This window comes from Sapajus apella, unplaced genomic scaffold (genome assembly GCF_009761245.1).
Source record: "Sapajus apella isolate SASKATOON/1434 unplaced genomic scaffold, GSC_monkey_1.0 scaffold22, whole genome shotgun sequence".
NCBI classification, from domain to species: Eukaryota; Metazoa; Chordata; class Mammalia; order Primates; family Cebidae; genus Sapajus; species Sapajus apella.
Window position 1 is genome coordinate 9,387,339 of NW_022436962.1, and position 26,425 is coordinate 9,413,763.

The window sequence follows — 26,425 nt, forward strand, 5'->3', positions numbered from 1 at the left end:
CGTAGAGACGGGGTTTCACCATGTTGACCAGGATGGTCTCGATCTCTTGACCTCGTGATCCACCCGCCTGGGCCTCCCAAAGTGCTGGGATTACAGGCTTGAGCCACCGCGCCCGGCCAATAATATCAATCTTATAGAGTTATTAGAGATAATATTGACGTTGCAAATGAGTCTATTATTTAAAAGTATATGTATAGTATACTGTATAGTGAAACACTATATAAATAATAATTAACAAGCAATTATGCTCTTTCCATTAACCTTTAATAGCCTTATTAACATTGCTTTGAAGAGTTAGTACCAGAGCACAGGCTGTGATAAAAGGCAGCTTCTTGAGATTGGCAAACGTTTTGCACCCAGTATCTGTTCCATACTTTTGTGACATACGTCATGGGGGCACGTCCTGGGTGGGCAGTGGTTCCCGGCATAGGCTTTGTAGTCAGAGACCTCAGTGGGGCTGTGCTCTGACTGCCTTTCTGTATCTGCCATCTCAGAAAAACTGCTTTGTCACAAATACGTGCGTCTCATAAGTCTGTGCTATCAACATCTGCGCTCCCAATCCAGTCATACAGATCTATTTGCGGTTCCCAAAAGCATCAGGCTCACTTCCTCGCCCAGCTCTTTGTTCCCTCTGCAGGATGGCTCTTTCACCTATTTTCTGCTAGGCTAACTCCTATTCTTCTCAGCTTCCTCCAAGATGTCCCTGACTCCCAAGACTTGATCCGGTGCCCTTTTCATCGGCCTGCTCCCTTATCCACCCTGAATTTATCCCATGGTCAGCGTTCTGACATGACCTAGTCACTGGTCTTCGTCCCTCCCCCACTGTAGTATTGATTAGGATTTTGGGGTTTAGCACGTACTGGGCATGGAGCTTAATGCTTTATGTTTATTAACTCACCGAAGTCTCATAACTATCCTGTGAAATAAGTATTAGCACAGATGAGGAAATTGAAGCTCAGAGAGGGTGAATGATTTGCCCAGGGTTATACAAATACATGCAGAAGAGCTGGGATTTGAACCCAGGCCCAACTGACTCCAAAGCCTTTGCAGTCAGTCTGTTGTAAATTTCTAAGGGCTCACAAGGTACAGTGAAGGTACACAGGGAGTACTCAACAATTAATAGCTGTCATTCTTTTGACCCAGGTTGTAAGCCTCTGCAGAGAGGGAATCTGAACCCGTAAATGCTTGTACCCCTAGCACAATCCCCCAACAGAGGCTGAGATCAGAGTACAACCTTCTTGAGAGCAAGGACCCTGCATTTAGCTTCTCGAGTGTCTCCCTATGCACCACTCTTTCTCAATAAATGACTGATGCTGTGTTTTCTTTTCTTTCTTTTTTTTTTTGAGATGGAGTTTTGCTCTTGTTACCCAGGCTGGCATGTGATGGCACGATCTTGGCTCACTGCAACCCCCGCCTCCTGGGTTCAAGCTGTTCTCCTCCCTCAGCCTCCAAGTAGCAGGGATTACAGGTGCCCGCCACTACACCCAGCTAATTTTTGTATTATTAGTAGAGAGGGGTTTCACCATGTTGGTCAGGCTGGTATTGAACTCCTGACCTCAGGTGATCCACCCACCTGGGCCTCCAAAGTGCTGGGATTACAGGTGTGAGCCACTGTGCCTGGCGATGCTGTTTTCTATCACACAATCCCTGCATTTTAGAGATGTTTCTTGTCATACTTTGACCCCTTTCTACTCCTGAGTGAGGAGAGGGTAAAGCCTACAGAGGGGCCCAAGACAACAGCTGAAGCTGCTTTTTGATGAGACAGACAGGAAACACCAACCATCTAAATAAACGTCCTCTTTATTTTACCAAATATAATTTATCAGTTAAGTTGACATTTGTCAATTCAGTTATAGTAACTATAAATAATTCTTTTAAGACACAGTTCTGTAACTTTTTAAGGATACGAGAGTAAACCAATATTGCTCCTTGCAGCCAGGCCAAAAGTACATGCAGTTGGTACAGTCGGGGAAAAGAAATGAATCTTCCATGAAAGTCAACTTCATTTTCTTTCCCTCTCACCCTACAGTCCTCCTCTGCTCACACACTCAGGGCCTGGGGCATGCCTGCTTGTCTGCCTTTTAGGCAAAGGAGGTCACTCCAGAGTCTTCTGGGACTGCCTGGCCAAATTCCAGAGATGAGGAAGTGGGGAGTGACTGGGGAAGGGGTGGCTGGAGACCACAGAGACATAGCCTTAGGGGCAGAGTTGCTTTTGGTGCCTGTACAAGAAGAATCCGTGTGCAAATGTGTTTTGAGGTGGAGGAAAAGATGAAGAAAGTCCAGAGGGAGGAGAAAAAACAAGCCCAGGCTGGTGTTAATGAACTGTGTTGGACACAACTCCAGCTAGGTAACCTCTACAATTTCTTCCAATTCTAAGGTTCTATGATTCCAGAAGGAGGCCTGGAGGCCTGGGTAGGAATGGAGGGGGAGAAAAGATGGTCTCTGGAGGTCTAGGGCACGTTCCTGGGATAAGGCATGGTGTTGGTAGAAACAGGATCACGGCCTAAGCCTTCCCTTGGAGGTGGGCCCTGGAGGCTACACATGGAAGGGTTTCTGTGGAGGCTTCTGAGAAGCTAGAAAAAGTCTACATCCAAATGCCCAGATCTGTACACGTGTGACTGCGGATGGAGGCTCCAGTTTTCTCCCAATTTTGTGCTAGACAGAAAAAAGTAGAAACAACCAGTTGATGTCCAGCTTGCTAGTTCTAAATCCTCTTTTGGGTGCTTGGTGAGGAGAGGTGGAGGAAAGGGAATGTGAGGAGGGGTCGTTTAGGGAAATAAACACTGGTTGAGCGATGGGGCTGGTGGCTGTAGCTGTGGTCAGCATTGCACAGAGTTGGGGTCTGGGAAGGAGAAAGAGGCAGAAGAATCTGGCTTGAAGTAGATGCAAATTCTTACAACGAGGAAACTTTCTCCACCAGATTGAAAGGGGCACATGGCCTTTGTAACCTTGAGAATGAGGTGAGGTTAGAGCTGTGTTTCCCTTACCACTGGCAAGTCAGTGCCTGGCACAGTACCTAACACATAGTAGGCACCCAATAAATATTGCTCAAAGAATGTTTCAGACCATGCCTGCAGAGGAGCTCATCTTGCGGAGGCTGCATATTTGTTGAATGAGCGAATGAATGAATAGTGAATGTTTGTGGGCAGAAGCCAAGAAAGAGGAAAACTGACCTCTACGGCATGACAGAATGAGTAATTTTAGGAAGTGACGGGGCTCAAGGTGACCAAGTGATTATGTCCTCATGAGAAACTGCAGCAATGAGACACCCCTGGTTGTCCTCAACCTCCCAACCGTTCTCCACATCGCCATGGCCTGTCCCTAATCTCAAAACCCAACCTGGCAAGCTCTGGGGAAGGTAGTGCTTAGAGACAATTCGAAATGAAGGTTGAAGAGAGACCAAAAATCAGTCCTCTGGGCACAGGGAGAATTTGGATTTTGGGGAACCTATAGGTGGACATGGGTCAACAGGGAGAAGAGTCCACTTTTCATGTTTTCCTGGACATGACGATCAACTGGAAATGATCAGAGGGATGGGTCATTGATGTTGATCAGACAATCGAGCAAGAGACATGTGCACAAATTGAGGCGTCACTCACTCTTTCTGCGAGTGGGAGGGCTAAGGTTCAGGGGGCAGAGAATAGAGCTGGGATCACAGGGCCCTGGAGCAGCTGTCTCCTGTCCAGAGCGTTGAAGTTGGTCCTTTCCTACAAAAGTATGTGTGTGTTTGGGAGTGTTGCTTATTCCTCTGTCCCCCTGTACAACCAAAACCAAAAACAAAACAGATAAAACAAAAAGAAAACAAGACCCAAAACCCAGAGCCCACCTACGAAGGGTTTCTCATTAGGGCCAAGACAAGTTGCTAAAGCCAAACCCAATGTCCCCAGATTCCAGACAAAACTCCCCTGCCCCAATCCACCTCACCTGGAGGCACCCACCATGAAATTGCACTTGGTGATTGTCTCAAAAATCTACTTGTACTGCTTATCTCAGTCCATCTGTCTTTCCTGAATTCCTGCTATGCAAACTTGGCTCAATGTATAAAAATTCCCATTGAAAATAATGAGAATTTGGTATCAAAGTGAAGTCCCAGAAAGAGGTGGGAGTGTGGGGTGGAGTAGGGACAGGGGAACAAAAGAAAAATTTCAAATAGAAAGTGCAGAGGGATGGGGAAAGGTCGAGTGACGAAACTAGTCCCCGACATCCGTGTCTCGGTCCCCTATGAGCCAGAGGACATGGAAGCTGAGTGCTAGGAGCCCAGTGCCAAGCAGGTCCCCCAGAGCAGTCAAGTATGGGATGGAGAAGTTGTCCGGGTCCAGGCCCCGGCCCCACATCCAGTGCACCATCCAGTCTGCGATGTACAGGAGAATCAGCACCTGGGGAGACAAGAGGGCCCAGCCTATAGCCATCCCCTCTCTCCAGGGGGAGCCAGAGGCCACACGATCAGACCCATTCAATGCATCACAAGGCCTGGCTGGCCACAGTCCTTACTTTTTATCTTCATCTTTCCACCACAGCAGCCTCTGTGTTCCTCCACCCCACAATTACCACCTTGAGCAGACAACGGGCTCAGTAAGAGCTCTTCAGAAAGGAAGATGCTGCTATGATCCAGGTTCGCCCACATCAGCATTATATTCTGTTCCCAAATTTACCAAACAAGGAGCTTCCTGAGCTAAATCCTACTTGTAGCAGGAACTCAGCCCTCTTGATTCTAACTCTGGGTCACCTCATTCTGGGATCACTCCAATTCCTGCTATGTTGGCCTTTCCAGGAGCCTGGCAGGGAGCTGGCTGTTGGAGTCAGCTTTTCCTAAAGGGATTTCTTCTCTAGACAGAGTGGTATAAGGATAGTGTTTGAAGCTGCTGCTGGCAGTTGTCTGACTAACAGATGATTATCCCAAGCTGGCTTCCTCCTGACCCTTTTCATTCTGTTGTTGTGGCTTTCCATTCCATTTCCTTTTCATTCTTTGGGCTCCAAGAATGGAAGTTTATTTTAACATTAGTCCTAATAAAGCTGAATTGTGAATAAGTCACCTCAATATTAATATAAAGCAGACAATGCATACTAATTTAAAATAATTTGAGATGATCTGCGACTTTGATTTTATCCGTGCTCTTGCTTACCTTCTTTTAATACAGATAATTAAGAATGACTCAGATCAGAATTTGGCTAGTGGGCCCAGGACCAGCAGCATCAACAACAGCTGGCATTTGTCAGGAATGCAGAATCTCTGGACCTCCTGAGTCAGTCTGAATTTAACAAGATTCACATGCACTTTTAAGTTGTTGATGCCCTTGATCTAGAATACCACGGTGGGACAGGCCTGAATCTTCTAGAATCTGCACAGTTTGAAAATTCTGCCCTAAGGGATCCAGAAGCGGGAACCACAGCCCCTAATGGATCCAGAAGCCAGAACTGATACCTATTTTTAGGCAATCTTGGCTGCTCTCCTGTCCTTTCTCTCTCTCTTTTTTTTTTTTTAAGTTTAGGCTCTGCCTGAGAAAATCCTGCCCTCTCTCCAGGGAAGCCAGAGGTGACTTTTCACACTCTCCCTTCCCCTGCACATCAGTGTCTTGTGCCCCCATGGCCTTGGCTCCCCCACCCTCCATAACTTCACACCCTTTGTAGCAGCTGCAGAAGGGTCCCAAATAAAGAGCATGGGCAGGAGGCCTTTGGGACATGCCCTAGGAAGGGAATGGTAGCAGCTGTCCTCATATTCCAGCCTCCTGAGCAGGCCCCAGAACACATGGCTGGGAGGAGGTAGCAAAGGGATCAATAATAGCCTTTACAGGGGATCAAGTGTCACGCTCTGGCCCTTCACAGATCTAGAGAGGAGAGCAGTGCCAAAAATGTCTCCCAGGGTATTCATCACGGGTGATGGCACCGAGGCTCATCCTTTCCAATCTAGGCCAAGGGATGAGCTGAAAACCTCCACCAAAGACCCTCCTACAAAGACTCTCGGCATATCCACCCCCACCTTCCCACCACGTGCTGTACTGAAACCCACTAGCAGTGAAACACGGCAGCTTGGCTAACTGCTGCAGGGCAACAGCATATGGCTGATTCTCCGCCTGCCCCTGCCAAGATGTCGGAACACCACCTTTCTAAAGCTGGGGGTGAAGGGGCTCGAGGGATAGGTGTTAATCAACACGGGACTGGCGAAATAAAATTAGAGTCTGTATATCATAGAATAAAATGCAGCCGTAAGAAAATCAGGGTGGTGTTCTCTTTATGTATTGATACAGAATGATCTTTAAGATAAACTGAAGTGAAAAATGCAGGGCACGGACAGTGTGTACAGTTTATCACAAGTGTGTAATAAAGAGGAGGGAAATAAAAAAATATGTGTACTTTTATAAATATAGAATACGTCTGAAGGATACACAAGAAAGGGATAACACTGATGGTCTGTGAAGGAGAAAAATGGATGGCTGCGAAGAAGAGGACAGAAAAGAAGACTTTTCGCTGAAGTTTCATTATGAACTTAATACATTTTTGAACTATGTGACTGTTCAAAAATCAAACCTATAAAAATTTAAAATATAATAATAAGGGTGGATCTAGCTGTAAAGGGGTAGCATGAGGGACCCTTGTGGTGATGAAACAGTTTTCTGTCTTTTAGTTATAGCGGTGATCACACAAATCTACATTTGTGATGAAAACTGCATAGAATACATACACACACACACAAACACACACACACACAAGTGCAGGTAAAACTGGTACAATCTGAATAAGCACTGTGGATTGTATCAATGCTAATTTCCTGATTTTGATACTGTCCTATAGTTATGTAAGATGTTACTTTCCCATGGAGGGAAACTGGGTAACGGAATATGGGATTTCTGAACCTTTTTTTTGAGAACTTCTTACAAATCTGAAGCTTTTCAAATTAAAAAGGTTTAAAAATGTAATAATACAAGAAGGGAGAAAGTGTCATGGTATTATGGAATGGCAATGCTAGGCAGGATCCGACAGACAGATTATCTAGTGCGGTGGTTTTGACAGTTTTTCAAGCTATCGGACCCTTTAGGCAAATGAATTTCTTGAGAAAGCCCAGCATGCAAAACAGAGCCACTTGCAGCTCTGTGGCCAGTGCGGGTGGCATGCAAAGCCCATGTGGTCAGCATCCTACAACCACCTGCATGAAAACTACCACCACTGGTCCATTCTTCTCAATTTACAAATGTATCACTGAGGATCAGAGAAGTAAAAGAACAGGCTCAAAGTCACACAGCATGTTAGTGACTCTACTGGAACCACCATCTGTTCTCCTGCACCCTTGTTCAGTGTTTATCAGCTGCCCTGATGCAGAGACAAAGGTAAGTTGAAAGTCCAAGAGGCCAAGTCTGGCCTCCTCTCCCATCCCTGCAGGGCATCTTGGCCCCTTCCCCTTCCCATGCCCCTGCTCCTGCCACTTAGTACCTGGAGCAGTGCAGCTGTCATATAGAAGATGATGAAGATGAGTGTGAGGGTGGTGTGCCCACCCTGCATACAGCTGATGGTGTAGAGGAACACCAGGTGTCCTGGGACCACGAGGAGGAAGAGGACCCGGGCTGAGCGAGAATTCACATCTGGAATTGGGGAAAAGAGGGTGTAAAGAGGAGGTGAGGAGAAGACCTGACCCCAGAAGGCCTTTCAAAGTCAGGAGGGACTGCACCATGCCCCAGGGCAACAGACAGATGAATGTCTCTACTTCTCCATCCTATGGTCTCCAACCCCTAGGGTGCCCCAGGAAAAGACAGCCCTCCTGTCTGGGCTCTGCCCTTCAGAACAGCTGGCACAGCCCAGCAGAGAAGGAGAACCTGTGGTTCTGGGTCCCAGCTGTCTCTTAAGTGAAGCTCACTGAGAGTAGGCCCACTCCCCCCGGGTCTAGGAGGCTGGGAATCTGGCATTACCAGGACTGAAGAAGGTGGTACAAGGACTGGGGCAGCGGCGAGGAGCTTGCTCAGAGTTCTCTCCTGGCATTCCATTCATGTGCAGGAAGGTGGAGATGCGGCTGGCCTGCACTGCCACCAGATTGCCCCCAACACCTGCAGAGGCACAGACGGGCTTAGATACAGATATCGAGAAATAAATGATCTTCTCACTCTTTGTCTTGTATCTACAGAGGCAGTGTCTCTGTCTTTATAGGCCCCTACACAGTGGGGTCTATGTGGGCATCACCCATTCACCAGTCGGCAAGAGACGAGTAAGGTGCTAAGAAGGAAGACAAAGATCCCTGCTTCCAGGGCATCTTCCAGCCTCCCTCATCTCTATGGAGATGCAGCAGTTCCATGTTCTCCTGGCATAGCTACGACAGTATTGGAAAGGCTATGTGCAGATCTGCAGACTCAGAGCCTGACTTCTCCACCAGGACAGTGTGCGCCCCTGCCTTCCTATGCTGAGGTGAAAAAGCCCTGCCTTACCCCACCCCCTCTCCAATGCTCCCAGCAGACCCAGGCACCCTATGTGCATGTGCTGGTTCTGGTAACCAGTTTCAAGGATCGGGTCTGAGCTCCAAACTCCTGGAACCTGGTATCTCTGCCAGAACCTGTGCTGATTTCTCCATTGCCCTCACATCCCAGCCCGGTCCCTGCTCTTCTCAGCCTTGCTCCAAGCGCTGGGGGATCAGTCTCCACAGACTGGATCACCCAGTCTTCCTTGCTGGCTGCTTCCACTGTGTTTGTTCAGTGGGAGGCAAGAGCAGGTGACCAGAGGGCAGGTGGAGAGAGAGACCAGGTATTTCTTTTGCAATTCCTCCCTGCTTTTTGGCAGTGGCTTCCCCCTGTTGGAAGCAAGGACAGAGCTTTCATTGGGCTCCCATAATGCTATTCCCTCCCGATTACGGTTTGAATATAGTTTGTCCCCATCAAAACTCATGTTGAGGCTTGGTCCCCAATGTGGTGGTATTGGGAGGTGGTGCCTTTAAGAGTAAATAGGTCATTAAGACGGATTAATGTCTTTCTCGGGAAAGGTATCCTTCCCATGAGAGTGGGTTGTCGTAAAACGAGGTTTGCCTCTCCTGTTTTGCCCATTTTGCACACACCCAGTTTTCCTCCTGTTTCTCCATTTGGATGTTTGGATGAAGCGCAAGGCCCGCACTAGAAGCAGCCACCCAATCTTGAACTTTCCAGCCTCCAGAACTGTGAGCTAAATAAACCTCTTTTCTTTATAAATTAGCCAGTTTCAAGTATTCTGTTCTAGCAACAGATAATGGACTAAGATACTCCCCCGACCCTTTAGGACTAGAGGCTTCCCATTGTCGCTAATCTCTGGGTGCCTCAACACCCCTTATCCATCCTTTTACTCTGCTCCCACCTCTGTAAGCAGTTCCTTCATTAAAGTCTTGAATCATCTGAGCTAGATTCTCGTCTGCTGGAACCCTGACTGATACAGAAGCCAACCCCTTAAGTCCTCTTCTCCTATCCCTTTCCTCCCCCTAGCCCTGCTCTCCAACAGCTGATGCCCAGACCTCACCATTAATCACAGGTGTGAAGACAGCCATCCCTGCAAAGTTGGGGTCTGAGACAGTCTTGTCCAAGATGAGGCCTCCCACACTGCAGAGACATAAAGACAAAATGATACAAAGACCACTATGGGTTCTGCTGTAGTCTCTGGGAAGAGAGGTCGGGCCCACCTAGCCTTGGAGATGAAGGGAGGCACCATGGCTCTCAGGAGTTCCTCATCATCCAGTCCTTGCCGCCCTTGACAGGATTAGGTGCTGCTCAAAACATTCCCACTGGGCACAGTGACTCCAGAACAAACTGGTGGTACCGGGTCAGGCAACCACCCCCTGTACCTGCCCTCTAAGTTGGCTGGAGGAGCAGCCTACAGGACTACCTGCCTGTGACAACCTCTGTTGTTCTGCCCACTCAGCATTTGCTTCCCTTTCTGGTACTAACACTGGGCTTCTCCTCTCAAGCTCAGAGACTGTGGCTCAGGTGACATTGCCTCAATGATGGCTAGGCTCCAGGTCCATCCAATCAGAGTATTGCAGTCCCAAGGCCACACTGACTGGTTTAGAGATAGTCGTGTCACCAGATGAGAAGCAGGCAACTCTATTCTGGAACTTTGTGGAACTGTTGGGGGAAAGAATCTCTCTCTCCACTGGAATTGGTAGATGTAAGAAAAGCATAAATCTGGACTGCAGGCCATGACAGAGAAGGGCAGAGCTGAGAGCCCTGATCTTAGGGATGTCCCTGAATTCAGCCGTGCCTCTTTGGTTCTCCAGGCCAGTACATTCTGCCTTGGAATGCAACCCAGTTTAGATGGTTCTGTCATTTTCAACAGAAGGACATGTGACTGATACACTTCTAGGGTCTGACCCCCACCTCATCTCTCCAGGGTTTAAAAGGAAGTCTGTGGCAGGGCGGCAGTGGGGTGCAGTAGCTACTCAGGGCCCCAGCCTACCTGCTGATGGCCATGGCAATAATAACAGGCTCCCAGCCGGAGTATAACACTTCCCTCGTGGCTGGGCTTCGTCGGGCCAGCACCACCCAGACAGGCAGCAGGGCCACAAAGAAAGCACACACCAGTGGGTAGATGTATCGCCAGTGATCTGAGAGGGCAGGGATCAGAGGGAGATAAGCACTGTGGTTTCCTACTCCCAGTTTCTCCCTGGCTCAGCCTGAAAATGTCCCAACAGGTCAATAGCAAGAGTACACTAAATGCCAGTAAACACATTACCCCATTTGATCTTCACTGGCAGCTCAGGAGGTAAGTGGGACCAGCTTTTTCCATTTTATGGATGAGGAAACCAGGGTAGAAAGCCACCCAGGCACTGAACTGGGGTAGAGACCAGACTCTAGGTCTCCTGACTGGATCCCAGAAATCACCATCTCCCACCCCCTTCTTCATTTTGTAAGCAGATCCCAGCCTCTGGTTCCTTTCCTTTATGCGTTTCCCCTCATCCCTCCAAGAGAAGCAAGAATCTGCAGGACCAAACAGAAATATACTTCTGACACTTTTCCCCTGCCCCTGATATCTGCTTGGATTTGAGATCAGTACTTAGCTTCATATCTCTAAGACCAGGAATTACTACAACTTGTGTTCAAACCAAATAGTTTAAGAACACAGAAGAAAATCTAGCACATTTGCAAACTGCTATCATCTCTCCCAATCCCACCCAGGAGTCCACCCCCGCCACACTCTTGGTGGCTCACTCAGTTCCAGGTAGAGTCCCCAACTGATGCCTGAGAGCAGCGCCAAGGTGATGAGGTCGCCCAGGCTGGCAGCAATGGGTGTGGCCACGTTGTCTGGGTTGATCCCAATCTTGCGAGAGCCAATGATGACTCCAATCATGATCATACCTGGTGAGGAAGTGGTGGGAGGGGCAGGGAGGGGGAGAAGAGATAAAGGGATCTCAACAAACAAAAAGAGAGAGTGGAAGTGCCAGGTGCAGTCAACACCTCTGGGGCAGCACCCCTTACTCTTCTACGCCCTCCCTTCCTTACCCAGTACCAAGGAGGCAATGAAGGCTGTGGCCACGCTGCTAGCACAGAGCAGGAAGGCATGCGGAATACTGAAGTGGCCATCAGGGATCCAGCCAAAGACCACAGCTGCGATGGACGCCAGGAAGCCCACCACTGTGGCCTGTACCTGGGGAAGAGGAATGGTAACTTGGAAAGCACTGAGCGCAGTGGGGTTCCTAAACTGAGGTCACTGAGCATCTGGGCAGACCTCTTCCTGGCTGTAGCCTCATGAGGCAGGCTGGACTGCACTGTCCAGTTCTCCCAGGCTGGAAGGATGTCTTTATTTATTTAGGTTCACACCAGACGCTAGTACTGCGCAGTGCACTCTTCAGGAGCTCAGAACATGTTAGTGGCTGCAAGAGTGTGCCTCTGGGGATGGGAGTGAGGTTCAACAGAGCTGGAGCCTTCTGCCCAGAGTCAAGGCCTGAAGGCTCCCGGTCTGAGCCTGTGTGGTCTCATGGGGAGATGGGACAGCAGTGGCACAGGACGTCTTGGCATTCCTGAGTTTGCTCATATTGCCACAATCTGCTGGGACTCCAAGGCACCTATACCACTAGGAAATGAGAACTGGAACGGGTGATGCAGGGACCCTCCTCATCTTGGGCATTTTCCTGGATAACCTAGTTACCTCCTAGAGTTAGTCTGGGGGAAGCCAGCTCAGTGGGACATTGGAGATTTGCTCAGGAGCCAGCTGGGACTGACCTAAGCCTTTCCAAGTTTCCTATGGGGGAAGCTTAGCCCACCCTCTCTGGTCCCTGCCTCCTTACCTGGATGAGGGCCATGTTCCCAGTGATCATCCGCCAGAGCTCCTTGGGTGTGTCCATGTGTCCAATGTTGGCCTGGGAAAGGGAGGGCAAGGGGCTAGAGCTCCAGGCTGGAAAAGGCCTGCAGCTCCATCCAGTAGGCTCCTGCCTAGATCACGAGACAGTACATGTGGCCTAAGACTCTGACAGCAGGACCTGAAAGTCTTGGAAAAGTGAAGCAGGATCAGGGAAAGTGAGGTAAGAGGGAAGGAGCTAAAGCTGAGCTCCTGCAGCTGGGTGCGGCTTGGGAAAGGGGGTCCCCTAGAAGCAGTCTCTTCTCTTCCTCTCAGGACACCAGCTGAGCAGAGGCAAATTCCATCCTTTGCCTTGCTTATCTGGGCAGTCCATTGCTGCATGGATCAGAACAACCCAGTCCCTGACTCTGAAGCCAGCCTGCTATCTCAGGGAAGGAAGGGTCAGCTGCAGGACTGAGACTCCAAGGGTATTTGGGAAGGAGTGGGTGGCGTGGGCCAGAAGTAGGGTAGGGCAAGTCAGGGTGGGTTAAGTTGGATGCCACTTCTCTCTGGCACCTTCTCTAGACTCTTGGCTATGCAGGGACATCCTTGGGTTCCTGAGTTTTATCATCTCCCACCTCCAACCCAGAACTGTCTATCTGTTCAGGCCCTGAATCATCATGGCTGATGATTGCAGGAGGTAGGAGTGACGAGCAGCTCCTCTCTGTTCCCTTAAAGAAGAACAAGCTGCCACGGGGAAAAGGATGGATGGCCGGGGGGCTAGGGGTGCTGGGAGGGCCTGGCTCTGCTCCTGCCCAGCTGCAAGGCAGGGCTGGAGATCAGAGGAGGCCCCCATCTGTGCGGGTGGAGGAACCAGCATGATGCCTGCCTGTCAAAGCTGCACAAACAGTCACGAGGTAGTTGGGAGGTAGGGGGTGGGGCAGGAGTCCAGGGACGGCTGGGACATCCAGAAACCAAGCCTGGGAACCACTTTGGGCAGGGAGCCCCTGCCCAGGAGCAGATCTGGGATCTCCCTACACCTGCCTAGCCAGGCCCTCCCTTCCCACCCCAGCCCCACACTCCAGGACTGGGCAGTGGAGAAGGGCCCGCGGCCCTCTCCCAGTCTCCGGCTCTGTGCTGCCCAGAGTCCTCTCTGTGCCCCACTCCTCCCAGCCAGGACACTCACTGCAGTGGAGAGCCTTGATGCCAGGGTCATTTCCAGGTTCCCTTTGAGCCCCAGCAGTGCGGGCACTAGGATGAAGACCTCTGTCACCTTCTGGAAGACTTCCCAGTGCTACAAGGTGAAAACAGAACCCAGGAATTTCAGTGCCACGAAGGGCAGGCATTGAGTTTGAACAGATAGTCTGAGATCAGGGGCTCAGGGAGGAAATAGAATCAGCAGGGAGTGAGCACGCCGGCTCACTCCCTTTCGTCCAAGCACCTTTCGTCCAAGAACCCTGGAACCAAACCAAGCCCATGATTCTTCAAACAACACAGCCCCCCTTCCTGCCACCCAGAGCCGGGGAGATGGAGAGGGTCTCTGACAGTTGGGAGACTCTCAGCCTGGGTCTACCTCCTCTGTCTGCTTTCCTGGAGCTGGGTGGGGAAGCGTAATGGGGACCCACACAGCTGAGCTGCCCTGGGCTGCCTGACACCCCAGAACTCCTTTCCAATCCCCCCTCAAATTGCAATCCCTGGCCCCTTTGCCTTCGGTCCAGTTTCTCTGTTGTCTCAGCTGTGGAGAGTTGGGCTCCATGGGGCTGGGGCCGAGGCTGGGGAGATTAGAGAGTTTGTTTGGTTTCTATCTCCAAGGGCTTTGGGCCTCAGCCACAGCAACTCTCCTTCTGGACAGGCTCTGGGTTAAGGCTGTGGCCTCCAAACCTCTGAATGCTGGCCTGCAAGAGGCTTTTCATTCCTCCGTGCAGTCCCTTACCTCACACACCTTCCTCAGTCTCTCAGCTAGGAGAAGCAAGTGCATTCCTATACCAAGAGCCCTGGACTGGTAGGAGACCCGAGTTCTATCCCAAGACAATCAATCCTGAGTCTCCTACCAATGTCTTTGGTTAACATCTATTAAGGACTGACTGTGTGCTGGGCTGAGTGCTCTCCATGTATTTTCCTATTTAATCATCTTAACAACCCAATAAAGTAGAGGTTATTATTATTATTTTTTTTTTTGAGTTAAAGTCTTACTCTGTTACCCAGGCTGGAGTGCAGTGGCACTGTCTCAGCTCACTGCAACCTCCACCTCCTGGTTTCAAGCAATTCTCCTGCCTCAGGTTCCCAAGCAGCTAGGATTATAGGCATGCGCCATCACACCCAGCTAATTTTTGTATTTTTAGTACAGACAGGGTTTTACCATGTTGGTCAGGCTGGTCTTGAACTCCTGACCTTGTGATCTGCCCACCTCAGCCTCCCAAAGTGCTGGGATTACAGGTATGAGCCACCGTGCCCAGCTGGTAGGGGCTATTTTTATCCTCATTTTGTGAATGAGGAAACTGAGGTTCAGAGAGTATTCTACTAGTCCGTGCTAAGAGGTCTGTAGGAGCCAGGACTGGCTATTTGAAAGCTACTTTACTTGCAATTGAAACTGAGGACTTGGAAAAAGTGAGGATTGTGTCTCTCTCCCTGGCCCTGACAAGGTACGTGGTTCCCTTTAAGAACGGAAAGCCTCCAGGTTTGGGGAGGGAAGAGGAGGCAGGCAGCCAGGTGGGTGTATATGGGTTGGTTTGGGTATCATGGCTGGGAGGCCAAGCACTATATTGGGCAAGGACACTGGACCGAGAGCCGGGGGTCTCCTACAGGAGACAGCAAGGATGGGCCTCCTGCTTATCTTCCCAGTATGCCTCCTCATGTAGAACAGCTGGACACCTTAGACAAGTTACAAGGACCTCAAGCTTTTGAAGAATGTTCAACTCAGGGACCAGATCAGATGGTCTCTCAAGGCAATTCCAACACCCACACTCTACCGTTAAGATGAGCAGTGCTGCAGAGAAGTAACAGATCACCTCATCCCTATTAGGATGGCTACTATTTAAAAACACAGAAAATGATCAGTGTTAGCAAGGATGTGGAGATTGGGCTGGGCACAGTGGCTCAGGCTTGTAATCCCGGCACTTTGGGAGGCCAAGGCGGGTGGATCACTTGAGGTCAGGAGTTAGAGACCAGCCTGGCCAAAACATGGTGAAACCCCGTCTCTACTAAAAATACAAAAATTAGCCAGGAGTGGTGGTGCACACCTGTAATCCCAGCTACTGACTTGGGGGGCTGAGGCAGGAGAATCACTTGAACCTGGGAGGCGGAGGCTGCAGTGAGCTGAGACAGTGCCACTGCACTCCAGCCTGGGTGACAGAGCGAGGCTCCATCTCAAGAAAGAAAAAAAAGGATGTGGAGATTGGAACCCTTGTGCACTCTTGGTGGGACTATAAAACGGTACAACTGCTATGAAAAACAGTACACTGGTTTTTCAAAAAATTGAAAATAAAACTACCACATGATCCAGCAATCCTACTGGATATTTATCCAAAAGAAGAGAAAACAAGGTCTTGAAGATATATTTGTATGCCCATGTTCACAGTAGCACTATAAGCAATAACCAAGAGGTGGAAACAACCCAAATGTCCATCAAGGAATGAAGGGATAAACAAAATGTGCTAAGTGTGGTACATCCATATCACGGAATATTTCTCAGCCTTAGAAAGGAAGGAAATCCTGTTGGATGCTGTAATATGGATGAAACTTGAGGACATTACACTACTAATCCAGTCATAAAAAACACTGTATGATTCCACTTACCTGAGGTATCCAAAGTAGTCAAGTTCTTTCTTTTTTTTGAGACACTGTCTCACTCTGTGGCCCAGGCTAGAGTGCAGTGGTGCAATCATGGCTTCAGGCTCCAGCCATCCTCCCATCTCAGCCTCTTGGGTAGTTGGGACTACTGGCATGCACCACTACACCTGGCTAATTTTTGTATTTTTTGTAGAGACAGGTGTTTCACTATATTGCCTAGGCTGATCTCAAACTCCTGAGCTCAAAGGATCCTCTGCCTTGACCTCCCAAAGTGCTGGGACTACAGGTATGAGGTACCGTGCCCAGACTAAGTAGTCAAATTCATAGAGGCAGAAAGAGGAATGGTGGAAACAAGGGGCTGAGGGAACAGGGAAAAGAGTGAGTGTTGAACAGGTGCAGAGTTTAAGCTGGGGAGATGAGAAATTCTGGAGATCTGCTGTACATGAGGTGAATATATTCAGCACTATTGAACAGCACACTTAAAAGGGTTAAGATGGAAAATTTTATGTTACTTTTTTTTTTTTTTTACCACAATAACTAAAAAGATAAGCAAGGCTATCAGAAGGGGTGGGGCTAGGGCTTGAGACCAGGAGAGACTGAGTGCTGGGTGGCTCTATAAGGCAAGAACCTCTCTTGTCAGAGCTCTCTGTGTGGAAGGGGTGGGTGGCCTCACAGGACCCTGGGGAAGGGCTCATTTCATCAGGGCTGGAGCATACGCTTGCCTGAGCTCCTGGTCTGGCCAAGACCTGGGACTCTCCTCAGGGAAGCCCCTCTGTGAGGACTAAGGAAGGGGAAGAGACGGCTTCCCATCTCAACAACAGTTTCTGGGCTTCCAGGCAGCCACAGGATGAGCCAGTCCCCTTCAAACACTGAAAGGAGGTGAATCCCTTCCCACCCTCAGACCCCACAGAGAGAAGGCAGCCCCAGTGACCCCCATCTGCCCTGGAGCAACCTGGGGATTGTTACTCTTGGACACGACTGGTAAATACCACGGAGGCTCCAGCTCCCTGCTCTGCTTCACCTCCTTCCTCCCATACCAGCCCCAGAGATGGGATCAATCCCCCTCTTCTCCCCTCTCTTGTGGGCTTTCAAAGCTCCTCTCAGAGCACAGCCTCACATCTCATCTTCACCGGCTCCACCCTGCTTCCAAGCTGCCAGCTCCATGAAAATCTCACTTCTCCAGGCAGGTATATGTAACGTGTATGTACTTGCAGAAAGAAAAAGCCCAGAAGAAAAGACCCTACGTGTACGCAAGCAACATCTTCTGAACTGTTTGTAAGGGATATTGCTTGCTTTTATTATTATTTAAGAAAAAATGAATAAAGCTCAGCTAAGCTCCTCTGGCTGCTACCATAAGCACCCCCAAATCTCTCCACCTTCCAGCACAATGCACTCTCTTCTTATAGCTTGGAAGTATGGAATTTTAGGAGCGATGGGATGAGAGACAGACAGGCAAGGAGAGGGAGCAGTCACAGTAACAGCCCCTATGCAAATGTCTCCCTGACTCTTACAGAACATAGCCTGGAACCTCACACTACCTGACCCCCGGTTTGCAAAGCCCTGAGTCGGCACTTGGGTCAGAGAAGCCAGTTCCTACACACATACTTTCTTCACCCACAAACACTCTCAAAGCTGCAGCTCAGGCAGAACGTCTCTGACACATGGGCACGCAAAGGACTCTGGGAAGAGATGCTGGAGGCTGGAGATGTGAAACCAGCCCAGGAATCAGGGTGGCCCTGAGGTTAGGAGTAGGCAGGATGTGGCAGGGGCAGACAGTGAATAGCTCTTCTTCTTCCTGTGGCCAAATTCAGCCCCATCCTGTTCATCCAGGCTGGGAGTATCTGCCCCTGAAGTCACACCCGTCCGCCAAGCAGCCACCCACGCCTTCCTGCTCTGATGGGGATGAAAAAGGGCACGTTCCAGGAAGTGCTGCCCTGCTTGGGGGTGAGGGGAGCAGCCAGATTTTAACTGCTTCTCAGAAATGCAGCCCCTCATCCCTTTCCATCTCTAACCTTGGGGTGAGGGGCTCATAGATCCCTGGTATTCTGGAGGTGAGGGAAGAGACTGCCTCCCCCATAGTCAAAACGAATCCTGAGGCACAGCAATCACCTTAAGTCTCCATCCTCAGTGGTCCTGCCAGTACATCTTCCTTGCCCTTCCAATGTGCTTCTGCCAATCCTCCTCCAAGGTCATACACTGACCCCCACCTGCCTTCAAGGGTTCTAGCCTGAGCCACCTCAGAAGGGCAGCAGCAAGGAGGAAAGTCAGAGCCAGGAAGAGACAGAATCAAGACATTAAGAAGACTTAAATTCCAAGATACAAGCTCTAGGCTCCAGGCTGTGGGAGAATCTGGGCTCCTGTTGGAGAAGTTGTGCTACAGCTGACCTTTTAGGGTAAAGACTGGGTCAGGTGAGATTACAGCAACCCCAGGCTTCACTTGTCTCCGGCTTTTCCCAGAGGCATCCTCTAGGTGTCCAGGAAAGGGCTTTAGGGCAACACCTGGATATAAGATGTGGTACAATGCAAAGCAAACAGGTCCCTGACAGTAGGCAGGGGACAGAGATGGGAAAAGCAGAAGGGGTGGTCAAGTGAAGCAGAGATGAGTGTCCTGCCCAGGGATGCTGTGGTGACAGGAGCAGGCCATGCACAGGAGGAATACTTCCTTCCCACTCTACTTCCCCAAGGCCACGCTTGGCATCCACTTTCATTGCTGTAGACTTCTGTATACACAGCAGGGTCTACTTTCTTTGAGGTCCTTAGCAGGTGTGCAGTGAGAGTCACCTGTCTTAACCTAGCTGGGAATTAAAGTGCAGATGGGCACACAACCTCCTGCCACCCCATCCCTCACAAAGGCTGACAGTAAAAGGGAGTGAGGTGTCCACAGCAGCCTAGGACCAAATGGGGGGATGGGCACAAGGCCCCTACAGTGAGAAGGCTCCCATATCCCAAATCCCCTTCAGAAGCCAACACCAGGCCCCAGCCTGCTTCCCTTCCAGATACTGCAGGAACTTTCAGCCATGGTTGGGAAGTTAGAGCAGATCGCAGTCCATTTATCCATGTCCTTCTTTGGGCCAGTACACCAGCCCCTTATTTCACTGCAGATGCTGCTGTGCACATTTAGGGAAGCACAGATAAGAAGGGGCAGAAATGAGCCTTCTAGGAAGAGAGTGGGTTTTCTTTTTCTTTTTTTTAATTCAAATTCAAATTTAGGGCTGGGCGCAGTGGCTCACACCTGAATCCTAGCACTTTGGGAGGCCAAGGTGGGCAAGTCACAAGGTCAGGAGTTCCAGACCAGCCTGGCTAATATGGTGAAACCCTGTCTCTACTAAAAATACAAAAATTAGCCAGGCATGGTGGTGTGCACCTGTAGTCCCAGCTACTCAGGAGGCTGAGGCAGAAGAATCACTTGAACCCAGAAGGTGGGGGTTGCACTGAGCTAAGATGGTGCCACTGCACTCCGGCCTGGGCAACAGAGCGAGACTCCGTCTCAAACAAAAACAAAAACAAAGATTTATTTTTTTTGTATCATATTGGTAAAACAGAAACCAAGTTTTCTGCAGCAGCAAGGAAAGATGGGGCCCCTGGACAAAGGAGACACTGGAACCAGGGCCAACACGGACTCCTGCTCAGTTGCTCCAAGATGCCGGGGACGCTCGATAGCTAACTTATGCAGATGGCCCCAGGCTCTTAGGCACTTTCAGACTCTGTCTCACTGAAGGCCATCTTAGCTTGTGATGGGGGAATATAGGTGTGGATTCTTAGAAACTGTCCTGCTGTTCCTGAATCTGAGCTTGCCAGTCCCCCTTTCGCTCCCGTGGATGTGGAATAAGAATCTCCCTGTGGTCCCATGTCTTAGTCCCTCTGCACTCACCCACTCCTGCCATCTCACTATAGCCATCTGTAGGGCCTGCTCCAGCCCAGCTGTAGCAGAAAGGCTGGGGGAGGGAGGACGAGGACAAACCTGCCATTGTCATCCACACCAAGTGGACCCTAGCTCTGGGGTGAGCCTAGGTGCCATACTGAGGGCAGCTCCAAAGGTTCCCTACCAAGGCCTCTCAATGTTTCCAGCTCATGGGGCTGGAGTGGGGCTGGGGCAACATATCAGAAGCTTTGGAATCTGAGTGTGTGGGATGGGTAGAGATGTGTTGTGTGTGGGGTGGTCCCTCTCTGTCCCCTCTAAGAACTTTTGTTCTTGCTCACTTCAGAAGATAACTCTAATTCACCCAGATTCCAGTTCACCCTATTCTTCAGGGAAAGACAAAGACAACAGGCTCCTCCTAGAGTCTTTTTTTTTTCTTTTTTTGGTCGGGGGACAGGGTTTGGCTCTGTCACTGAGGCTGGAGTGCAGTGGTAGCTCATTGCAACTTCAAGTTCCTGGGCTCAAGTGATCATTCTTATCTCAGCCTCTCAAAGTGCTGGAATTACAAGAGAATGCCACCATACATGGCTTTTATTTATTTATTTATTATTTTTTTTAATTTGGTAGAGACAAGGTCTTACTTTGTTGCCCAGGCTGGTCTTGAACTCATGGCTTCAAGTGATCCTCCTGTCTCAGCCTCAAAAAGTGCTGATATTACAGGCATAAGCCACCATGCCCAGCCAGAGGGTTTTTTTTTGAGATGGAGTCTTGCTCTGTCACCCAGGTTGGAGTGCAGTGGTGTGATCTTGGTATGCTGTAGCCTCTGTCTCTTGGGCTCAAATGATTCTCCTGCCTCAGCCTCCAAGTAGCTGGGACTACAGGTGCCCGCCACCACGCCTAGCTATTTAAAAAAAAGTTTTAGTAGAGACAGGGTTCCGCCATGTTGGCCAGGCTGGTCTTGAACTCCTGACTTCAAGTGATCCACCTGCCTCGGCCTCCCAAAGTGCTGGGATGACAGGCATTAGCCACCAAGCCCGGCCCCCTCTCCGAGTTTTTAACCAATTGGCAAACCATGGCCATGTGAACGCCACAAGGGTTAGTGGCGTGGGCTCTGGGGTCAGATGACCAGGGACAAGTTACCTAATCCCTCTAAGCTACAAGTTCCCTGCCTACACAATGGAGATGATTATGGATCCTACCTTACGGGCCTACAGAAGAGCCCCCAAAATGCTTCCCCTACTACCATTATTGTTATCCAGAAAATAAGACAACCCTCTTCAGTTCACCTCTAGACCCTGGCTCTGCACCCTTTGTAGGTATCAAACCAGAACACAAAAGCTCCAAGAATGAGAACCCAGGCTACAGGAAAGGAAGAGAAGAGGTGGAGAAAAATGTTACCCTGGTCTCTTTCTCCTCCTCCTCCTCCTGTCCCAGTCACTGCCCTAGAAGGAGGAGCAGCCACTAGGAGGAGGAACCCAAAGCTCCAGCCTGGCTTCCCAACCTCCATGTAGGACCAATCTTCAAGATAACAGGTTTGGGGAAAGGGGAGGCAGTGCAAGGCACTTATGGCACGACTTAACACTGTGCTCATGAGCAACCGAAGGTGCAGGGTTCCCCTGAAGGGCTCAAGTCAAAGTGCTCCCTCCATGTGTGCACACTATCAAGAACCAACCACCTTCAGTCTCCCGGGACACAGGCATGGTGAGACCTACCAGCAGGACCCTACATCACTATGGTCTGTAGGGTTGGCTTGGCACAGGGAAGGTGATGCTAAGCTCCGTGTCCTTCAGGGAGATATCATAGGCAGGGAACACTGGGGGTCCCAAAAAGCAAAGGCCAGATCTCTTCCTGCCTTTGTATTAATATTTCTCTGAGTACCTAGGACAGAGGACAGCGCTCAGCAGGAATTTGACACACACTGCTGATTTACTTAGATAAACCCAGCACCTTCAAAAAGTTTGGTGTGCCATACTGTGCCTCAAAAAGTTTTATCTAGAATCAAAACTTTATCTCTCGGACCTTATTCATAAATCCTGACTCACAATAAACTAACATAGCATGTCTCTGGCTCTTAGCTTCCAGGTCCTGCCGACTCTCATCCTTCCTTTTATCCAATGGCCTCATAAAGAGTCCTTTCTGCCCAGGGCAGGTTCAGAATGACAGGTAAGGAGCAAAGAGGAGAGACAGTTCTGCCCAGGCCTAGTTTCATTTTGTCCCCATTTACAGCAGGTAATGAGTCTGGTTACACCAAATCTTCAAATCGTGCATCAGACAACAAGTGTCCACCCCCATCCCCCAAGGGGATTATGCCAAGATTACAGGAAGATAAGCAACACAAATGCCTTTAAGAGCTTTCCCACTTAATTTGAGACCCTCTTGGCAGCTGAACAAATTCCTGCCCAGTAGGGGGATGGAGGAGAGGCTTGAAACTGAGCTTTCTGCTATGGGTGTCCTTGAAACCCCAAATGCAGGGGGGAAAGGCATAAAGAGGACACCCTTGTAAATGTCTCCTACTGAGCTGGGCTCGGCAGGAATGCTTTAGGGAGATGGCAAGCAACCACCCTGTTCCATCTCTCCTCTCTGAAGCCTGAGCTGTGGAGCCAATTCTGTTTCTATTTAGCAATACTGCCCTGACCACCTCCCCGGTGCTAATCCGCTTCCTTGAGGCTTCTTTAGAAAGGAACTAGACCAAGAAGAAACGGAGGACATGATCCAAAGGGAAACAGTATTCTAGGAAGCAGCAGCCACTTCTGACAGGGAGGTAGAGAGGAAGTTCCAAATTTCCCAGTGGGCAAAGGTGGCCCTGGGCTCCCAGTTAAGAGCTGCCCTCCTCAGGTCCTACCTGCACGATGTCCAACACCATGCCGGCAGCCACGGTCCCAAAGCCTGCCAGGAGGAACGGAAACAGCACTTGCAGCCCGATAGAAAAGGAGGTCTCCTTGAGCGGGGAGGGTGGCGCAGGGCCACGGTCTGTGCTGACGTCGTCACTTTCGTTGCTCTGACTCCCGTTCTCCAGCAGGGCGTCCTCCTCCCGAACCCCCTTGGCGTTGGCCCGAGACTCAATCACCACCTCTACCCCAGCCCCATCAGGCCCCAGGAACTCTGAGGTCCCGGCCAAGGGCTCTCTCCCAGGCCCATCTGAAGAGCAGGGAGAGGCAGTAGGGCCAGTCCCGTTCAGTTGGTGGACGTCCTTCGGCTCTGGCTTAGAGGACATGACAGGCAGGGAGGAGGGGAAGGGAGACCTTTTCTCTCTTCTTTTTGCTTTCTCGCTCCCTCTCTAACTTGGGAAAGAACTTAGTCTTGGGGTAAACCCAGGCTTGGGCGCCGCGGGACCTCTTCCCACGGCTCTCCACTCCTACCAGGCACTGCAAAAACTGATCCACCAACAGGCAGCCCCATCAAGCACTGAAGCCGCAAGCTGGGGAGAAACAAGAAACTCCTCACCAGACTCAGCAGCCAGCCACTAGGGGTGCAGATGCCTGACTCCAACCCACCAGCTCCGTGCTTGAGGGAAATGAGTGTGTCCTCTTATCTTCTTTGGTTCTCAGCGGCAGGCTCCTCAGGGCAGAGGCATCCAGAGTAGAAGAGCTCAGCCAGAGTCCGGGGTGCCTTCTGAAGTGGCCCTGTTCCACGAAAAGCAGCTTGAACTCAAATCTTTCAGAACACAGTGCCAGCCTGGGGCTGCGGCTCCTTCCCGCTTCTTAGGCTGGGCTCGGGCAGCTTCCCACAGTTCCTCAGGCTCTGCTGGTCCCAGCGCAGTGTCTGCTGTCTTTCCTCTCTCTTCCAGAAACTTCCTTCCTTCCTGGGAAGAGCTAATACCTCTTCAAATCCCTGGTCCTTAAAGTTACGAGAATCAGTGTGGAACACCTATGCGGGAAGGAGAAAGAAAAAAAGAACGCTATGCTAAAGCAAAGGACGGCTCGTACTGGGAGCACATCCCCCCCCAAGGCAGTTAGGAGTTTGTCATATAGTTATAGTTTGCTATTTGCCTCCCTTTTTCTGCATAAATTACTCAGTCCTGCACTGCTCCATCTGGAGGCTCAGGGGGAGCTATCCCTGCCATCCTGCCCACCAGCAGCCCTCCTGGGTGATCACCACCTTGGTCACCAGCACTGAGATGTGACCAGCCTGGGATTGGGAAGATGCTGTGCAGGAGCCCTCGGCGTTGTTTCCTCAGCAACCGGGGGTGGGTAGGTATGTCCTCAGCGAGCCTCTTCTTCAATGCCCATTAAAAGCCCTGGATTATTTTAAGTGGGGTTCAGTTACAAATTCAGCCACAAACTCCCTGCCACACAGCCACCCCTGTATAAAGTGACTGCTTACCATCACAAGACAGTAACAGAAAGCCACACAGGGCAAAGAAACAGGGAGAAACTGATTGCTGAGTGAAGTCCCCCAGACCCCTGAATGTTCCAGCTTCTGAGAAAACAAAACAAAGCTAGGAGGACTCTCTGGGCAGTAGGGCAAGCCTGCCTGACCAAGGCCAAGAGCCAGAGGCCTACCCACTCCTGCCCTTGAGAGTCAACAGTGTTACAAAGAGCTCAGACAGCTGACTGGGATCCAGGCCTCTGTCTCTCCCCCTCTCCTCCTGCTCTTGGCCCTGTGAGCTTGTCAGATAGGACAAGGGACTTATCTCAGTTAGAAGGGACAGAGCATAAAACGACTGCTTATTACCCACGCATTTCAGTTAATTAGGCTCCTCCTGTTCCCCAGGGTTACTGAGAGTTAAATATGGTGGAATTCTTAGAAACAAAAACAAAAAAACAAAAGTAGCAATAAAAAAAAAAACCCCAAAACAAAAACCAAAGCACCATAATAAGCCAATATGCAGCTGCTCCAAATGCATCTCTTTAGCTGTAATGGCTCCACTTCTCTTTGCCTAAAGGAATCCCTTATTCCTCATGGACTTCCATCTTTTTCCATTTCACCAGAAGAGCTCTTATTAGTAAAAAATGAATTTAAGGAGAGTTCCACCAGGTAAGAGGAACAGGTCCTTAAGTATTCCAAACACACACAATTAGTCAACTTCAGTTAGGAAAGGCAGCATCAAAGCCCAGGAACTGGCCCAGGAGAATTGGTTTCCTCTATCAATTCAGTCACCCACCAGGACTCCCTTTTCCAATCTCCTTAAGCACAGTACTGTGGTTATTTCAAAGTCCCTCCCCAGAGATCCAGAAGGAAACCTCTGAGTCCACTGCCCCTATGCCAGAAAAGTTTCTGAGTCCGCTAAATGCTGACACCCCTGCCTCTCTCCTGTGTTCCTGGCAGGCCACTGAACCTGAGAGGGGGCTCTCAGGCAGGAGGGGAAGCCAGTCCTCTCTCACCACTCCCCCAGTAAAGAGACTTCAGATGGGCTTAAGGCCCTGGGACGAAAGAAGCAAAAGTGAACCAGGACGCCCTATTCCCTCCTCCCAGGCGGGGACAAAAAAGACCCATTTTAGTATCCCCAACCCCGAGGAGGGAGAGAAAGTAACTGGGTGGCCTCCTCCATCTCTCCACCACTCAGATTCAGCAAATGCGCAGCGCGCCAGGTCTCCCGCCCTCCACCACCCCCTCTCGGCCCCAGGACCCCACAGGACTGACCTGCCCCTCGCTTGGGAGGAAGGGGGGCGCCTGGCAACTGGCAGTGGGGCCTGTGCTCTCGGGGGGTGCAGGGTACCCCCTCTTCTCATCACTCCTCCTCGGCAGTCCTCCTTGGCCCCCGGCGTGCCCCCCCCCCACACCCCCAGCCAAGGCGAGCGTCCAGCCGCGACACCCGGCTGGCTACATTTCCCTTCTGCTTTACAACGAGGCCGCCGCTCCGCTTCCACGCGGGGGAGGTGGCCGGGGAGGGCAGGATATACCGCTCCAGGCCCGGCGGGGGGGCACCCGGACGGGGAGCCGGGGGGCGGCCGAGCTCACTCGCCCCCAATCACTTCTTGCCCGCGGACTTGGGCCCAACTGGTTGGCTGCCGGTGGCAAACGTGATCTAGGGCAGACTGGGTGGCACCCCCCCTCCATCAAAAATAGATTCTCAGATGGACAACAGCAGCAGCCAATGAGGGACTAGGAGGGGGAGGGCTCAACCTCGGCCCGGCCCCTTTCCTTCGCTTCGTGCCCAGGAGGCGGGGCGCCGGGGAAACGCCGTGTGAGGACTGACGGGAACCGGGAGCTGGCTCTACGCGCCTGGAGCGCGCGGGTCCCAGCGCCCATCGACCGGGGTCCGAGGTGCCCGCTGCCACGGGCTCACTGCGTGGTGCTGCCCCCCGGAGGCCCGCTGCGCCGCGCCGCAGCCCCTGCAGCCTTTGAGAGGCGTGTGCGCCAGTGCGCGTCCTCTCCTGTCTCTGGATGTTTCCTTGGAGCCTCTGGCCTTCGGAAAGACCGGCAAACGCCCCGGTGGAGCCAGCCTGCCTGACAGCTCTGACCCCCGGGCTCAAGCAGCCATCCAGTGCTCGCTCCTTCCTCGCTCTGGGTACCCGGGCGGAACAGTCCCTACCTTGCTCTTGGACGCAGCTCCTCTCCCGCGGGCTCGTCACCTTCTGCTCCCTACAGATTCCGCGTTCCTTTAGCAAATGGCTCATCCCTGGC

The 26,425-nt window shown here is 50.8% G+C and overlaps 1 protein-coding gene across 5 annotated transcripts; it reads right to left on the minus strand.

Moving 5' to 3' along the window:
• Nucleotides 1-1,782: 1,782 nt before the first annotated feature.
• SLC41A1 (solute carrier family 41 member 1) lies at nucleotides 1,783-26,425 on the minus strand. Of its 5 annotated transcripts, none has more exons than XM_032288991.1 (11): nucleotides 26,334-26,425; nucleotides 22,701-23,725; nucleotides 13,397-13,504; nucleotides 12,221-12,292; nucleotides 11,436-11,580; nucleotides 11,145-11,291; nucleotides 10,393-10,540; nucleotides 9,460-9,539; nucleotides 7,899-8,033; nucleotides 7,426-7,574; nucleotides 1,783-4,376 (listed from the first exon to the last, which is right to left on the minus strand). In XM_032288991.1, exons 2-11 carry the CDS (start codon nucleotides 23,070-23,072, stop codon nucleotides 4,191-4,193), a joined length of 1,542 nt encoding a protein of 513 aa, XP_032144882.1. In that variant the 5' UTR covers nucleotides 23,073-23,725; nucleotides 26,334-26,425; the 3' UTR covers nucleotides 1,783-4,190. The 5 variants fall into 5 exon arrangements, with proteins under 5 accessions (XP_032144882.1, XP_032144880.1, XP_032144883.1 ...); XM_032288989.1 differs by lacking the exon at nucleotides 26,334-26,425 and adding an exon at nucleotides 25,442-25,835; XM_032288992.1 differs by lacking the exon at nucleotides 26,334-26,425 and adding an exon at nucleotides 25,137-25,161.

What these genes read in the sequence shown, in the direction of transcription:
- SLC41A1 (XM_032288991.1), bottom strand. Translation starts at nt 23,072, where the DNA reads ATGTCCTCTAAGCCAGAGCCGAAGGACGTCCACCAACTGAACGGGACT. An exon ending in GGAACATGGCCCTCATCCAG is followed by an intron (nt 11,581 to 12,220) that starts GTAAGGAGGCAG and finishes CCTCTTCCCCAG; the next exon opens with GTACAGGCCACAGTGGTGGG. An exon ending in TGACAGCTGCACTGCTCCAG is followed by an intron (nt 4,377 to 7,425) that starts GTACTAAGTGGC and finishes TTGTCTCCCCAG; the next exon opens with GTGCTGATTCTCCTGTACAT.